Source organism: Delphinus delphis, chromosome 17 (genome assembly GCF_949987515.2).
Source record: "Delphinus delphis chromosome 17, mDelDel1.2, whole genome shotgun sequence".
NCBI classification, from domain to species: Eukaryota; Metazoa; Chordata; class Mammalia; order Artiodactyla; family Delphinidae; genus Delphinus; species Delphinus delphis.
This window is the reverse complement of record NC_082699.1, coordinates 43,387,678-43,405,864: the sequence shown is the minus strand read 5'-3', so window position 1 is coordinate 43,405,864 and position 18,187 is coordinate 43,387,678. Positions and strand designations below refer to the sequence as shown.

At 33.9% G+C, this 18,187-nt stretch overlaps 1 protein-coding gene across 11 annotated transcripts in view; it reads right to left on the bottom strand.

Moving 5' to 3' along the window:
• VPS13B (vacuolar protein sorting 13 homolog B) overlaps window positions 1-18,187 on the bottom strand; it is a 798,456-nt gene that overhangs the window by 755,385 nt on the left and 24,884 nt on the right. For all 11 annotated transcript variants that reach the window (XM_059994971.1, XM_059994970.1, XM_059994972.1 and 8 more), the window contains exon 4: window positions 3,754-3,874. In XM_059994971.1, coding sequence (XP_059850954.1) covers window positions 3,754-3,874 — 121 coding nt within the window. The remainder of the gene's footprint in view (window positions 1-3,753; window positions 3,875-18,187) is intronic.

Genomic DNA, 18,187 nt, shown 5'->3' with positions numbered 1-18,187 from the left:
ACTGAGTATCCTAAGCCCACAATTCAAAACTATTAAAAGTAATTGAAGGTTCTGGCCTATATATCATTAACTGAAAGAAAATGTGTATGGCTCAAATCAGTCAGATTCAAACTCTTTTGACCTCTCTCCCAGTAAGAAATATTACATCATAACCAAGCAAAGCACACATATACGCATAAGTTTCTTGCAATATGATTAACCTTTACTGCATTCCCCACACCATGTGGTTTTCTATTCTATGCTACGTATTTTTTAAATGCTTGCCATGACCCACTAAATTGCTTTCACAATGCACTCACTGGTCAGGATGCATAATCTGAAAAAGACTGTTCCAGGTAACAAGACCAGAAATTGCAAAGAAAATACGAGATATTGACTTGTGTTTCTTTCCTATTAGAGGGGTGCCCATCCTTCAAGATATAAAACAAACAACTATTCTCAACACCAAAACTTTTCTCAAAAAGCATCTCTGAGTCTACGTAAATGTTTGAACTCCAAAATTATAACCACAGATGCTGGAAGAAGTAACTTTGCCCTAGAAAATTTTGAGAACAGGAATTCATCTCTACCATGAAAGAACCTTAATATAGGTTCTTTCCAGGTAAGATAACATTGCCAGAAATGAGTCCTCAAATAACCATATGAGTTAATCTTGAAATAAAAGGATTTACCATTATCCAACTGGACTGTCAAATTATCTTTTTTTTTTCCTTTGGCAATATTAAGTTTAGCTGCTCTGCCTTCCAGTAATTGTCCAACAAGTTCAGTTACTTCCTAAAGCAACTCCTTTAACTGTGATATTTGTCACAGCATAAAAGAGGATATGAGTCCTGTCAGGTAAGGCAGAAAAGCACCTGTTAATCCAAAAGCTACCTCAAGTAGTTTAGTAGAACACAGCTCTGTTTTATGCCACTAAATATAGGATGTTTTATGTTACGTTTATTTTTATGTTTTATGCTCCTAAAAATAGGTCAGTTCTCCCAATCCTGAATATCAGTATAAATTCCAATACAGTCTCTAAAGAATCATTAAAAGTCTGGGACCTGTTTTGAGGACATGCAAGTTAGCCCACAGAAGATTTTTAATCTGTGAAATCAACAACTGACAAAAGCTTTAAATTTTTCTTAAACAAGTTCTTAAAAGAAAAAAAAAATGTAATAAGACTCAACAGTTAAACCTAAAACTGCTTATTCTTTGCCAGGATATTGATGGAGAGAGTTGTATACAATGAGCTGGCTTAGGAAGTTTTAAGGGGATATGTAGTCAGAAATTTGGAGGGGTAAAGGGGTTGCCCATTTTATAAATAAGAATAAGCTATAGGTTAATTTACAGTTTAATTAGATTCACCAGGGACTTCTCCCAAGGAGTTAATAATTACGAAAAGAATTTAGAAAGCTCTTTAACCATCATAACTACTCTAAGAATTAGAAACATTCAGAAGTAAAATAACTTCTTCTGGCACCTTCTCCAGCCGTAGCAATTAATCTATTTATTCTAAGGCCAGAGAGAATACTGAGATCTGTTAGGTAAAGTTCCTAAGAACACAAAGCATCAGCATTAACATCACTATAACACCAGTTAAATATGTTCAATTCAAATGTAATTTAGAAACTATATTTGAGGGAGGGCGGCTATGAAATGATGTACCTAATGGCAACCTCTTACAAGTAAAGTAGATGGTGCCAGAAGACTGTCAAAAATTAATAGCTTTGAAATTGGGTTGAACTTAGGTTGAAACCAGCTTACAAAGCTTTGGGGCAGAAAACAAGTGTATACCAATGTCAGCTATACCTCAAAAAAAAGAAGTAATTGATAAATGAAAGAGAAGGACAGATAACTACTAACTGTAAAAAGGCATCAATGCACTTTGGCCACAGAGCTGACATGTAACAATCATTGTTTTTTTTTCCTTCATTAAACATTTATCAAGGAACTGTTATTTGTAAGCCACTACTCCTCCAGATAAATAAAAATTTCAGTTTCCTTTGTTTATCAAGAAGCAAGAGGAACAAAGAGACTATAAGTAGGAGTCAGAGGCAAGTCTTTGCTTGGAGAGGATGTAAGAAAGCAACTATACTCCAATAAAATTTTTTTTAAAAAAATCCCACTTATGGGCTTCCCTGGTGGTGCAGTGGTTGAGAGTCCGCCTGCCGATGCAGGGGACGCGGGTTCGTGCCCCGGTCTGGGAGGATCCCATGTGCCGCAGAGCGGCTGGTCCCGTGAGCCATGGCCGCCGGGCCTGCGCGTCCGGAGCCTGTGCTCTGCAACGTAAGAGGCCACGGCGGCGGGAAGCCCGCGTACCGCAAAAAAAAAAAAAAAAATCCCAGTTATCATCTTAAAATGTAAAAAAAAGATTTGGGTCTCCTCAGGTGTTGATTTTGCATCAGATAAACTGGCCTGTTTTCAGAGTTCTCTGTGAGTGAAAACAGGATTGGGATCCACCTTTTAGGTGTTGGAACTAATATAACTAAGGAAGAAAGTCCTGAGTCCCCAAGAAGAGCTGACTTCCATCCCTCTTTCTGTTTCCCTGATGACAACAAATAACTATAAGATCGTGAGTGTAATGAAGAAATAAACAAACATAAAAAAAAAAAACAGAAAAAGAATGAAACACCTGCACTGACACTTTGCTCTGCAAAATCGCCACATGGAAAAGACTATTATACAAACATTTCAAGCAGTACAGAGCTAACTTAAATTTCTGGGAACTTTTTATACAATGATAAGATTATTGTTTAACTTAATGATGTAATGAGTACTTATCTTACCCAGAACAATATGTCTCCTTTTTATTTAATGTGAAACGCTGTTAAAAACATCAAATGTGCACTAGTGTTCCATGAAGATGTATTTGATTCCTGACCTTTAATCTAGGAAAAATTTAAGGGAAGGGGTCCTGATATATGATCACGTGCATAGGGACAAACAGCAGCAAAGTAAGAACAATGTATTAATTATTGGGATTTGTCCTTTAATCATCCTCAAGAGATGATTAGAATCTATGAGAAAATAAATGAAAGGAATTATATATATAATTGAAGTGATGAAGCTTTTAATCTGGAGACTGGAAGCTGTCTGAAATGATCTGTGTTATTTTGTTGTTTAGATCAGTGATTCCTATACTTACAGATGAGTAAATTTTAAGACAAAAATATATTCAAGTAACTGTCATTCAGTCATCCACCTTTTAATCTTAAAGGAGTAAATAGAAAAAAAAAAGAAAGAAAGAAACTTAAGGAATAAACCTAGGACAAAAGAGCATCAAAATTTGAATGAGTCCAGAGCCCTCACAAACATCTTTCAATCTGTTCTGATGTCATGCAGCAAATTTACATATATTTTAAATATTTTATGACACTAAAAAATATGGAAAACATATATTCTACAAAGGGTTACAACAATGATTAATAACAATCAAAATTTTGGTTTTATCAATACCCTTAGAAGTTACCTGGTGGTGGGACTTCCCTTGTGGTGCAGTGGTTAAGAATCTGCCTGCCAATGTAGGGGACAGGGGTTCGAGCCCTGGTCCAGGAAGATCCCACAAGCCATGGAGCAACTAAGCCTGTGCACCACAATTACTGAAGCCTGCGTGACACAACTACTGAGCCCACGTGCTGCAACTACTGAAACCCATGCACCTAGAGCCTGCTCCACAACAAGAGAAGCCACAGCGATGAGAAGCACACGCACAGCAACGAAGACCCAACGCAGCCAAAAATAAACCAAAATTAAAAATAAAAAAGAAGTTACCTGGTGGCAAATCAGGATCTGTGGGAGCAGCCTGCTGAATTCTTCTGGGTTTTACTGATGACTTTGTGTTCTCAGTAGTACTACGGTTGGTAGAATTAGAACCACAGCTTTCATGGTCATCCTATTTTTATTTTGAAGAAAGAAAAGTATCAGTCACCATTCAAGAATTTTAAAAAGTTTTGTTGAATGTATGCAAGTTACTAAAATGTGATAAAATAGACTCTTCAGGGTTTTTTTTTAGCTCTAAAAATCTATGTAACCAAAATTTTTCATAATTTGCATTCTTAAACACCATTTTAAAAGTAAGTAGTAGTTTAAAATCATAAATTGTGTATTTCTTTAGTTGGTATCAAAAGACACCACTTGATAATGTCAAAAAAAATCTTATATATGGTTTTAGCAAAAGAAGACAATTCAAAGGAAGCTTTTAAACATTTTCCATTTGAAAATGCAAAATAAATGGAAAGGGTCTTAATATTCCCCTATTTGTTTATATGTTAAGACCCTTACTATTTTGTGAGTTAAATTAAGACTCCAAGCTTTTTAATCACCTTTAATGATTAATCTTAATCATCCTCAGAAATCTTGGCATCCTATTTAACACTGTTAAATGAATTGAATATTGTTCAGATTAGATATAAGGTTTAACTGGGTTTTGATATGGATAACATAAAAACTTCAAAAAAACATACATATTTTTGAAACCTATACAATGCAAATGAGTACTCTTTTCCTGACTTGATTCAACAAACATTTATATAATGCTTTTATGTGTTAATTGCTGGATTTACAAAAGCAAATTAGATATAATATCTGTTCGCAAAGATTTCAGAATCTATTTAAAACATATATAACCAGTCTACAAGAGTACTTTTTTGTTTGTTTTCAAGTAATAGGAACACAAAGAGTCATTCTATTTGGAGGAACTAGAGAGATGAGGCCGTTAAAACTGAGTGTAGAAATGTTTTAGGTTAAGATTGGAGGCTAAATAGGGAAACCTATAAACAGCACATGCAAGGATAATGATTAGTCAAAAAAAGCCACAGTATACAATGTTTAAGATGGGAGAACAATACCAGAAGCTAAAGGCATGTACTAGTTCAATAAAAATGAGGTCACATTAAGAACCACAGAGACGTTAACACTTAATTTGGTAATTAGGAGGAGGGTGCCAATAACCAAAGGAAAAAAAAAGGACATTTAGTAATTGCAGTAGAGGGACAGGAGTGGAAGAAGTAAAAGAGTAGTTCAAAGGGTGAATAACAAGTTAAAATGGAAAAAATAAACATAGATTGCTCTTTCAATAAGACGGATATTACAAGGAGGAAACAGATGAGGTAGTAGAATGAGGTAAAAGCATCTGACATCATCTTATTCCTTTTGGGGGGATAAAAGAGCACATTCTGCTTGAATGAGAGATGCATATGAGGAGGCAGAGATCAAACATCTCTCCAACACAAAGGGAAACAGATGGTGTACTGTGCACCATCAATTCATTAATCAATAATAAAACTATTTCATAATGCTTAAAAGAATCGTGATAAATTTAGTTTCTTTTATATATTTGAAGAGAAAATTTCAAGAACAAAAAGGATACCCACTAAATTTACCATTCTAATAGGGTACTAGAGGCAAATAAGAACAATGATAGGCCCTCCTTTAAGACACAAAAATTCTTATTCACTACCACACTAAGAGGATTATACAATAATAAAAGATGAATCTTTCACAATATAGCATGGCTTCAGATGCTAGTGTGATATATTAGCAAAAGAAAAAATTTCTGTTTGAAACTTCATTACAACAAAAAGTTAAAAATTTACTGTAACAAACAATAAAGGAAATTTTTGCACGAACTTACGTTTAAGTTAATAAAAAACTTCACAGCATTTCATTCCACAAAACAGCTTCACTATTCAATCTTTATAATGACATCTTCTGTTATTTTGGGGGATGTTATAGTCTCCAAATACTAAAAGACTACTACTGTGAATAAGACCTTACTGTAATTACTTTTAGTTCAACTTAGATCCTTAAAAATGTCTGTAGTCATACACTTCTGCACAATGTTAACATTAAAAGCACACTATTAATTTTTGAAACATATGGTTGTCTCAAAAGCCCAGAAGTAAAACATATTCATTAAAGAGATGTGAAAAAGTTCCAAGTGAACTGCCAAAACTAGCATAATTATGAAAATATTTAACACTGAAACCATCTGAAATCACATACTGTATATAGATTATAGTGATGTCATAATAAACATTCCAGCCAAAATGCACTAAAACTACTGCAGTCCAATAAATCTGGCATACACGAAATGACAAACATTTTAAAGCAAAAGAAAGAACAAGTTATTTTATTTTTAAAAAGTTATTAGCAGCAAAAATGGGTAAAATGCATAGACTAAATATGAGTTTTCAAATAGTTTAAAAAAAGAACTGAATAAAGTTCCCTACAAACTACATTTTTTCACTTAAAAGAAAAACAAACTAAATAACTTCATTTGCTTAAACAAAAATTTTAATAAACTTGAAATTTCAGTGTGCCTTAAAAATGGGCATTAATCATGGTACCCATAGGAATACGTACTATGAAACAAACATTACCAAATGTGCAAACACTTCTTTCTTAATTCTGGTTAGGAAATTATGGTTGCATATGTATTATAATTAGAAAATAATCCTTTTGATAATTTTGACTTGTTTTCATTTCAATTACATTTTAATTGCATCAATTAAGTGAGCTTCCATTCAAATCCTGCCCCAACTGAATTAAATTTAAAAAAATAAAGCAAAATAACAATTATAATATTTACTATTAAAACTGGAATTACTTCCACCATTAGTTTGAGTTCATCATCTGCTTTTAACCAGTATGCATCACTTTGGACTATTACACATTTTAATTCATTGAAAGCCTCTAATTTCTAATAAAAGTAACTCTGTTCTCAAAAATACCAGTTAAAATGTTTTGAGATAATTTTTAACCCCAAACACATTACAGTTATATCTTTCTGATTTAGGATGCAATTTTTCCAAAATGTCTGGTAAGTAGATTTCATGGCAAAAGAATGTTGTCTCTTGGGGACCACATAGCTATTTCTGAAAATACTGCCCTTTGCTCCTCATGAAACAAGCAAGAATGTCATTTCCTTACAGAAGTTCCTAACAGAGTGAAAACATGGCAAACACTGTATGTAAACAGACCCATTACTTTCATAATGACTGATCATGGGATCATGTTACATACTTTTCACCTGAGCCCTCACAGGGCTAGTCAATTAAAACTGGAAAACCATCAACTCCCAGATTCACAATAGTATGAATAAGATTGAGGACAAAACTTAAAACAGGTGACTGAATCGTTCGAAGTCCTTGTTTAAAAACAAAGGTTAAAAGAAAGAGTTGAAGAAGGAGAAAACGAAAGACAGAGAAGCGATGTGCCTTATGCTCTTCAGCCTTGTGGCACCAAACTTGGCAAGCAGAGAAGGACTAAGGTTCACCTGGAAGTTCTGGTCACCAAAAGCTCCTGAACAGAGTGTGAGGGCCTTGGAAATGAACCGCTACAAAGCCCTTAGAGACATTCACCTCTATCCCCTCCAGAAGCAGGTATAACGGCAATAGATGCAATAAAGAATCTCTAAAGGTAACTCTACTTCGGAGAGTCAGAGAGCCAAGTCAAGTCAGCAACGCAGAGGTACAACTGGAGAGTGAGCCAGAAAAAACAAAACACTACCTTTTGTGGTAAAAATGGGAATCTCTGGAACCCCTCTACCCTGACAGCAATATTAATAAACTTAATTTTAGCCATAAAAAAAAAATGCCAAGCAACTCCAGTAAAGGAGTGTATGCCCCCGACCTCTTCACACATCAGCTTAAGCCCACAGAGGAGGCTGCTTCCATCTTCTCTCCCATAAGAGTGAGGATAAGGGACTGCGATAGGCTGGGGAAGAAGAAAAGAGAGTTTATGCTCCCTTGCATTCTTTTACTTGAACCTCCCAAATGCAGGAATAGTTAACCTGACAGGCCAAAGCTTAACATACAATAAGATGTATTAGGCTACATTTTAATAATGAAAGAGATCACTATACTAACTGTAAACACCTGTGTGATGGAGTCACTCTTCTATCCCTGAGATCCATGTTACTCAGTAACAGGACCAGAGCCATGTTTCCCAGATGATGCAATCACTAGCCATCTCTCCTCTGCCTTCTTTTCACACCCACAGCTAGCCACCTAACCCAGGATACTGCCCAGCCAGAGAACAATCAAACTATGCTGGTTATATAATAGCATCATATGTTAGAAAAAATTTGCTCTTCATTATTGCCTATGACATCCCTTTCCTTCGTATCAGTAGGTATATATCATATTGCCAACCTATCCTTCCCTGTTTTTAAACCACTGGATTGAAGTGGTTAGACCCACCCTTAGATCTGGAAGGTGAAATGGGCAGAAATTAAGGAATGAGAGAACAAAAGTATATACAGAGGCATTCTGGCCTAAGCCACATTCTACCATCTAATATTTACCAAAATTCACTGGGGGTGACTGGGTGTGTGAACCGATTAATAAAACTGCACTTTGTTTTCTTATATGTATAACTTCCCTCAAGGAACACCTGATTTTTTTTTTAAAAAAAAGTATGTGTCAGGCATTTTGAGAGAAAATAGGGAATACAGATAGATAGTACCCATATTCTGGTAGCTTTACTTTACCTACTTGAGGAACAATACTTATATGCATAAAAAGGTTAAGAGCAATTCAAGTTAGTCAGCTATTACATATGTCACACACACAAAAAAAACAGTGAAATTTATTGAGCATTTATATGTGCCAGAACTTTAAGGAGGAGGAGGAAATTAGGGCTTAAGAGGTTCTAAGGTCAAAAAGATACGAAGTAAAAGAGCTGGGATGAATGCCCAGATACATCTGATAGAAAAGCCCCTAGCATTATTACTGATGAAAGACAGGAAAGCAGAGAGAAAGGGAAGAAAGAAGAATGGCAGGCAGAGAGGAAAAGAGACACACAGAAAAAAAACAATTTTTTTATGGCACTTACAATGGGTCATGTACTACTGACACTACATTCACATCTCTTAATTCTCTAAACAACTCTATGAAGTAGACACTATTCCCTATAAAAGAAGATCCCCATTTAAAGATGAGGACACGAGGCATAAAGAGATTAAATGGGTCAAAATCACACTACTACTAAATGGCACAATCTTACCTACATTGCTCTATTGCCTCCAGATGAGAGAAGGCCAACTAAACATAGAGTACTAAGCACCATATATTCTGAGACGGGAGAGATCACAGTGAGCTACAGTAGTCAGGAAAACATCACAAAGGACACGGTTTGAAAAGACTAGGCCCTGCAAACAAAAAAAGAGGGAGGTTGGGGCTTCCCTGGTGGCGCCAGTGGTTGAGAGTCCGCCTGCCGATGCAGGGGACACGGGTTTGTGCCCCGGTCCGGGAAGATCCCACATGCCGCCAAGCGGCTAGGCCCATGAGCCATGGCCGCTGAGCCTGCACGTCCGGAGCCTTGCTCCACAACGGGAGAGGCCACAACAGTGAGAGGCCCCGTACCACAAAAAAATAATAATAATAAAAAATCAAAAATAAAACTACCATATAATCTAGCAATTTCAATACTGAGTATTTGCCTGAAGAAAACAAAAACACTAATTTGAAAAGATATATGCACTCCAATATTAACTGGAGCATTATTCACAATAGCCAAGATATGGAAGCAACCTAAATGTCTATCGATAGATGAATGGATAAAGCAAATGTGGTGTGTGTGAGTGTGTGTGTGTGTGTACACACACACGCACAGTGGAATATTACTCAGCCATAAAAAATGAAATCTTGCCACTTGCAATCACATGGATGGATCTAGACTGTATGACACAAGTGAAATAAGTCAGACAAAGAAAACAAATACCACATGATCCCACTTATATGTGGAATCTAAAAAAACAAAACAAAACCTAAACAGACTCATAGATACTGAGAACAAATGGGTGGTTGCCAAAGGGGAGGAAGGTGAGGGGTCAGGCAAAATAGGTGAAGGGGATTAAGAGGTACAAACCCTCAGTTATAAAATAAATAAGCCATGGGGATGTAATATGCATCATAAAGAATATGGTCAGTAGTTCTGTAATAACTTTGTATGGGGACAGATTAACACTAAACTTATAGTGATGATCATTTCCTAATGTATACAATTATCAAATCACTGTGTAGTACACCTAGAACTAACATAATGTTGTATGTCAACTATATTTCGATAAAAAATAAATAAAATAAAACAGCCACAGACAATACTTAGCTGTGTTTCAAAATACCCTTACTTATAAAAACAGGCAGTAGGCCCATGGGCCATAGTTTCATGACTCCCGCTTTAAAACATTTGCCTTAATAAAAACGTACAGGATAAACAATTACTCAACCTGAAATTGCTCTGTAACCCAGTGTTTTCATTGTTTTATAAGGCAAAAAACATCATACCACAAATATATCTAAATTACGAGGGAATCTTATAAAATAGCCCAGGGGGAAAAGCATAAAATTTTTGCTTGGCTATAGTACTGCCAAGAAGACAAGACATTTCTAATGTTACCCCTTTAATTTCTAATGAAACAATAAAGCTTTAATAAGAGAAAGGGAAGTAATTTTCAGTAAGAAAATAGGCTGAAGAAGATTCAACAGACCCAAGGAAAAGAAAAATATAACACTTCCGGAAAAAAAAAAAAATCAAAACAGCACATTCTAAACATATGCAAAAGTAAAAGTTAAATGTGGGGCTTCCCTGGTGGCGCAGTGGTTGGGAGTCCGCCTGCCGATTCAAGGGACACAGGTTCGTGCCCTGGTCCGGGAAGATCCCACATGCCGCGGAGCTGCTGGGCCCGTGAGCCATGGCCACTGAGCCTGCGCGTCCGGGGCCTGTGCTCCGCAATGGGAGAAGCCACAACAGCGAGAGGCCCGCGTACCGCTAAAAAAAAAAAAAAAAAAAAAAATTGGCCAACATGATTAAGAAAATAAGATCTAAAACTAACTTGGGGAAAAAGATACATAAGTGTGGGGAAAAAACTAGAAACATCTTCTAATCATATATAAATCCAAAAACAGAGAAACCCAGGAGCATTCAGTACATAAGAAGAAAAGAATACATTTCAAGGTAAATTTTCAGTAAAACACAGTAGAATTTTCTCAATAGTACTATGAATACATCTCAATAATACTAATGAAGCCAACTGAGATTTTAAGTAACTGAAGTAAAAGTTAAAAGAATTAAATTAGAACTAGAACAATAGTAAGAATTTTAAAATTTAGTAATAGCTAAGTATTCAGATTATAATGATTCATTTCACTTTAGTTATGAAGGGGACTTTGGCTGTAGAGCGATAGTATGAGTGTGCTGTTTTAAAAAAAAAGGAAAAAAACCTCAAGAGCCATGATGCTTACTATATCTCTGTTTAAATAAGAACACTTGTTTATTTTGTAGTTGAAATCCCCTAACATCTATTCTATACTTGAGTATCCATTCATATTCACAGATACTTTAAACAATAGTTAAGGAAAGATCTAAATACTTTAACTGTTATAAGACAACAATATATTCTTATCTATTAAGAAATTAAAATTTATATATAAAATAAACTTATTTTTCAGAAAACATACTCTTTAACAGTTTAAAGTTTGTCTCATTCAAAAATAAGAAAAGAATAATAATATTTTGTTTCTTAAAGGTATATCCAATCTCTTACTGGATTTTCTTTGATGCACTGGAAAATCCTCTGTTAATCTGAACTACTTAATAGGACCCTAAATAACATTTTCCCCCTTTTTCTTGGCATTGCATTTGCACTGTAAATATTAGAAACATTTTACTTATAGTCAACAATGATAATTCCTATCTTCCTTATAAAACAAATGCAATTCAGAGGTAAATAATGGTTCTACTAAATAAGATAACTAAAGCTGAGAATGAGCTCTAACTTGGAGGGAAGTTTATATTTGGACAAGTTGAGGCAAACAGTAAAACATGCCTGAGCTAAACAGTGCAACAATGTTGGAGGTGCGAGCCTAGTCTTCAGGAATAGTTCAACAACTAAGGAGTGCTGATCATCATCAGTACCTCTGTGTATGCAGATGTACAAAATAACCATCAACACCAAACAAGATTCACTCCTTAAAATTAATTTATTTTTGGACAATGTGGGCAAATTTAATTCTTCACCAATAAGATGGCAACTATGACTATTATAGTATTTACAATCATCTTAAACTGGAAAGCCAAAAATTAAGATTTCCTAGGACTACTAACAGATGACTACAGAACTTTGAAAGAATAGTTCAATTAGAGTGGTAAGGGAAGAAGCCATATTACAGTGAGTTAATGAATAAGTGGATGTTGTGTAACATGAGACAGGAAAAGACTCCATTAGGTCTAGACATGAAAAAAAAGAGCCTGGAAATAATAAAGTAGAACGAAGGTGGTAAAGGGTCAAAAGAAAGAAAGCACCTGCTATATTCAGGATACTCTGCACAGTGCACAGGAGATAAAAGTTGTTAACAGTGGGAAAAGAAAGAGTCCTTGACTTCAGAATATTTATTATTTATAAAGGAGTATTTTTAAAAGCAAACAAGACGTCAGCTGTAAAATAATATTGAGAGTAATTAATTATTACAGGTATAGCAATGCAAGAGCTTTATATTCATTGTTCATAATCATCACAAACATCCTATAAGATATTGTTATTCTCATTTAACAAATAAGAAAAATAAAGTTCAAAATTTTTTGACAAATAATATTAGAGAGTTTGTTAACAAAGTGTTTAAAGAGTTCATAGAAGAAGCAATTACTTTAAGCTATTTATATTGCTCTTACTAAGATCTTTTCATCTTCTAACTGCTGGCCATCTTTCTCTCATTCCAAGTATTGCTATTATTCTCTTTTGAAAACAAAGTAGACACAGCTGCTATTAGAAAAGCCCAACCATAAGCAGATAAGCAGAAATAACCCCAAAGGTTAAATCCAGAAGTCAGAGATTTTAAGCAAAGAAAGTAGCAAAGACTTTTTCAAACAAACAAAAGCTGAAAGAGTCTGTAGATATGAAATGCACTACAAAAACTATTTTTAGAAGTTCTTTAAGCTGAAGTAAAATGCTGCTAGATTAAAATCTTTGATCTGCATACAGGAATGAGAAGTCCGGAAATAACTATGTGGGTAAATAGAACAGACACTTTTTGTTTTTTAATTTCTTAAAAATCAATTAATTGTTCAAAGCAATCATAACTATGATGATGAGGAAGACAATGATGATGATGATGTAGTCCTGGGGTCCGTAACATTATAATAAGAGTTATAACAACACTGGCACAAATGATGACAGGGTATAAAGAGAATCATACTGTTGTAAGCATACTAAAGGAGAATACTTAAATTATCCATTAAGTAGTATATTATTATTCGAAAGTAGACAATGATAAGTTAAGCATGCATACTGCCAACCCTAGAACAACCACAAAATAAGAAAATGAAGAGTTATAGCAAAAGGCCAATAATGAAAATAAAATGGAATGCTAAAATATACTCAACTAATTAAAAAAAAAGGCAGGAAAAAAGAAAAAAGGAAGAAAAATTAAATGGGACAAATAGTAAACAAACAAAAAATTAGACTTAAACCTGAACATACAGAAAATTTCATAAAATGTGAATAATCTAAAACACTACAATTAATAGGCAGAAATTGTTATTCAGACTAGTAAAACCCAATTATAACCTGACTAGAAAACTAAGATCAGATATAGGCTCGGTACAGTTTCTAAAGATAAGATATCCGAAGTTTCAAAAAGAAAATCAAGGCAAAAATGAACCAATTCAAGAAAAAAGAAAATTAGCAGCACCTAATAATCAAAACAAAAATCAGAGAACCATTGCATTTTATGGATTAAAAGGGAACCTATAGACCTTGTGAACTATAGAACCTATAGACCTTGTGAACAGAAATAAAAAACTAGAAGCTGCAGTCTGTGTTCTTCATTATCTTTACTTCCAGATAACACACTGAGATGACTTAATGCTAACAGGGGGAAAAAGAGCTTGAAACTATCAGCAAGTTGCAAAGTCTCAAACCTGCTTTTTTCTTCCCCCCAGCATTCAGACATATAAATTATAGTGTCCACAGCATTGAACACTATAATTAAGGTTGTACTGGCACTTCTATTACAACCTCATATTTTCATTCATTCATAACATTCTTAGAAAGTCCTTCCTGAAACTAAAAGCCTTCCTTTCTTATCTCAATCCCAATTTTTCTTCTTCCTAAATTAGAAGACCTGTGAGAGAATAAAAATACCTCTTACAGCTGAAAAAAGAAAATAAAAGTCTTCCCAAGGATAAAACAAATACAACAGAACCCCCCAAAAACATTCAGAATGGCAAACAAGAATTAAAACTTCCTTAATGTTAAAAAAAATGGTCAAACCAAAAAATCCACCTTACGCCAAGTTTGGTTTTCATGTGGCACAAATTTCAAGCTTATACGTGACATAATAAAAGATTCTACAGTTTAAATATATATATTTTAAGAACTCGATCTTTATAACACATAGCTATTTTCCAAAACAGCTTAACTAAAAAGAGTGTTCTTTCTACTACTTCTGATTAGGAGGTTTTAGACAAAGGTAGAAGTTCAAGAAACCATGATTTCTTCTGTTCCTGAATTTTTAAGGCATAGAATACAGTTTGAAACACATTTATCTTCATCTTCATTCATCCACAAGTTATTTGTGGATGGTTCCTGGTTTTCGGTTTTTTATTTCCTTTTCAATAATGTTTTTAAGTTACTCAAGTTATTTCAGCTCAAAAACAAACCTAACTCTAAAGCGAAGTATTTTACCATCTGGTGGTTCTAAGACTACAAGACAACATTTCTATGCTAAAATTAAAATCATAAGCTACTCATGATATAACATTTTTTCCTTAAAACATTCAAGAGAGGAGAAAGGTTTTGTCCTCCCATTAACCACTATATCCTCAGTATTTAGTACAGTACTATGGCACTTGATAACGATTTGCTGAATGAACTTTTCAACGCTTCCTGCAAATAAAGGAAAATATACTAAAATGATAATTTTAGTTATCACCCAGCCAATGACTTAGTTCCATCTAGGCCCCATCACTTTTCTCCTAGAATATGGCAAAATGAGCTTAACTAATTATCTGAAATCACCTCCTCCAATCTATTCCTCAACTTTGAAAAGCCTGTCAACCTCCTAAATTACAAACTCAATCAAGTTGCTTGCTAGCTTAAAATAATTCAGTGGCTCCCTACTCTCAACTCTCTACACAAGGGTCCTCAAAGTTTCTGATTTCAGGACATTTCACCCTCTTAAAAATTACTGAGAGTGCCAATGACCTTTTGTATAAATGGGTTACATCTACCCATATTTACCATAGGAGAAATAAAAAAGGAGAAAAAAGTTTAAATATATGCTTTTAAAAATAAGAAATCCATCACATTAACATAATTATAAACAAATTATAAAACTTTAAGTTTTTGCTTTTTATGAAAAATAGCTATATTTTCCAAAACAAAAAGAAAACTGGTAAAAATAATGGAATTATTTTATTTTACATTTTAAAAAATCTGGCCTAATAGAAAACAGTTGGATTCTCATATTTACTTCTGCCTTCAATCTACCACAGTGTCATACATCAGGTAGCCTCTGGAAAATTCCACTCTACATTCATAAGAGAATGATGATGAAAAAAGTAAATCATGACCTAGCGGTCTTCAGATCACACTTTGAGAACCACTGGAGTACAGTAAACTTCAAACCCTCTTATGAATTGCACATAAGTTTATGATCTGAGAGACTCAGATTTGAGTCTCACTACCCACAGTGTAGCACAGAGAGACAACAAGATAAATATGAAAGATTAGGGATACGAAGGACAGACTGAGAAGTTGTAACGTGTGTAAAACAAGTTTCAGAAGGCAAAAATAGAAAGAATAAGACAGAATTAATATTCAAAGAGATAAAGATTTTTCAGAATTTATCAAAAACATAAATCCATAGATATAGGAAACACAATAAATCTTAAAAAAGATAACAAAAAAGAAATTCACTCCTACAGTCATGATCATGAAACAGAAGAACAGCAAAGACATTTGAAAAAGAAGATCTTAACTACAACTAAGGAAAAAAAAAAGACACGTTTTACAATAAAATGGTAACACCACTAATATATAAAAATCTCAACAGCAAAAACAGAACCAATTCAATAGTGGAGTTAATATTTTCAAAGCACTGGGAGAAAATATCCACCAACCTGATGCAACCAAATAAACTACCAATGAGAGAGACTACAATAAAGATTTTTTTAGACAATGAAAATTGAATGTTTACCACTAAGAGAATCTCTTGTAATATCTTTTAGAGTACTTCATAAAGGTGGAAATTAAACCCAGAAAGAAGTGAGATGCTAAAAACAGCAAACCAAGAAAACTGATAAACAGGCAAATAAGATCAAAGAAGTATTCATTACACAAAGAATAATAACAACAGCAGTTAATTTGGGAGGTATAAAAGTAAAATGAAACTAAAATTCTGGATAATAACAGCATATAAGATGGAAAGAAGATAATAAGTTAAAGCCTTCTGAGATCCTCAAAACTGATTAACAGGAAGGAGTAAAATTAGTATAACAACAATTTAAAGTTTAGGTATACATAGTAAAAATTTCACAGTAATCACTACTAAAAGGACAAAAATAGAAGTATAACTTTAAAACCAATGGAATACACAAAACTGAATCTAAAAAGCACAATCAATCCAAATAATAAAGAAAAAAGGAAAGTTGCATTAAAAAGGAGAGAAATATAGGAAACATAAAATAAGACAGTGAAAGAAATCCAACTATTTAAAAGCAATGGAAAAATATCAGAGTGAAAAGAAAACAAATGTGTCAATCTAAACATGTTCATATATGTTGAAAGTAAAAAAAGAAAGCCAGATGTACAAAACAAATGGGGAAGATCATAAATAAATCCCCAAAAAACAGCTAATACTAAAAGAGGTGAAAAAAATTAAGAAAATCACCAAAACCCTAATGAGAAAACAATAAGGGACACAAAACACCTCACAAAAAAGGGAAATAACTAAAATACACAGGCAAAGTTCAACTTCCATAGTCATCAGACAAATAAAAATTAAAACAACAAACCAACACTGTTCACATCATCAAATCTCAAAAATGCTTTTTTCCTTTAATATGATACACATTGTTCATAAAGATTTGGTAAAATGTCCACTTCCAATCAGCTGATGGAAGAGCTAACTAATAAAACCCTCTGTAAAGCAATTTGGCAATATCTGTTCCAAAAACAAGCTTTTAAATAATATCCTTTGACCCAGGAATTCTACTTCTGGAGATTTACCCTAAAGACAAAATCCTGAAAATTGAAAAAGCACCGTGAGCCAAACAGTTACTACAATCAAATTTCTACTACTAAAAAATTCATATTTCTAATACTGAAAAATTATATACCCTGATATAGTCGTTCCTCAATATCCATGGGGCATTGCTTCTAGGACCCCTGTGGATAACAAACTACGTAGATATTCAAGTCCCTTATATAAAATGGTGTAGTATTTGCATATGACCTACTCACACATCCTCCCATACACTTTAAATCATCTGGATTATTTATCATACCTAATACAATGTAAATGCTATGTAAACAAAGTTGCTGGTGCAGGGCAAATTCAAGATTTGCTTTCTGGAATTTTCTGGAATTTTTTTCCTGAGAAATGCAATAGAAAACTGAAAGTATTTGTATTTAATTTCTGATTACCTTAATTGAATTTTTTTGGTAGATTTGCCTCTATCAACAAATTTGTTTATGTGAATATTAAACTTATTCAAAGTTCTCTAGAGAGTATGGGAAAGCCAGAGGCAACACATAAATTTTGTGCAATTCATCCAAGCGGATAACTATATAAATAATGAAGAATTGAATTTTTCTATGGATTTTTATAAGGACAAAAGACATTTTTAAAAATTGCTTATACTAAGCTTGAAGTAAAGGATATTCTAGTTTACCAATATATTAATGGAAATTGAGCATCTAGACTTTATTGATAAGATAATGAAAATGGTGCTCAGGAAAATCATTCTCATCTATTACCCATGTCCATGAATGAACTGCTTACTATATTTATATAGATGCTATAGCAATCAAGACAGTGTGAGTCTGAGGAACTACAAATGATTCAGGGTAGCTGAAATATGAGAGAAAAGCAAGTGATTCCAGAGGTCAGGTTGAAAAAATTGAGAAGAACTGTGAAAGCAAAAGGACGGTAGCCATTAAGAAATTTTAAGCACGGTAGTACCAATCCAGTTTACATTTTAG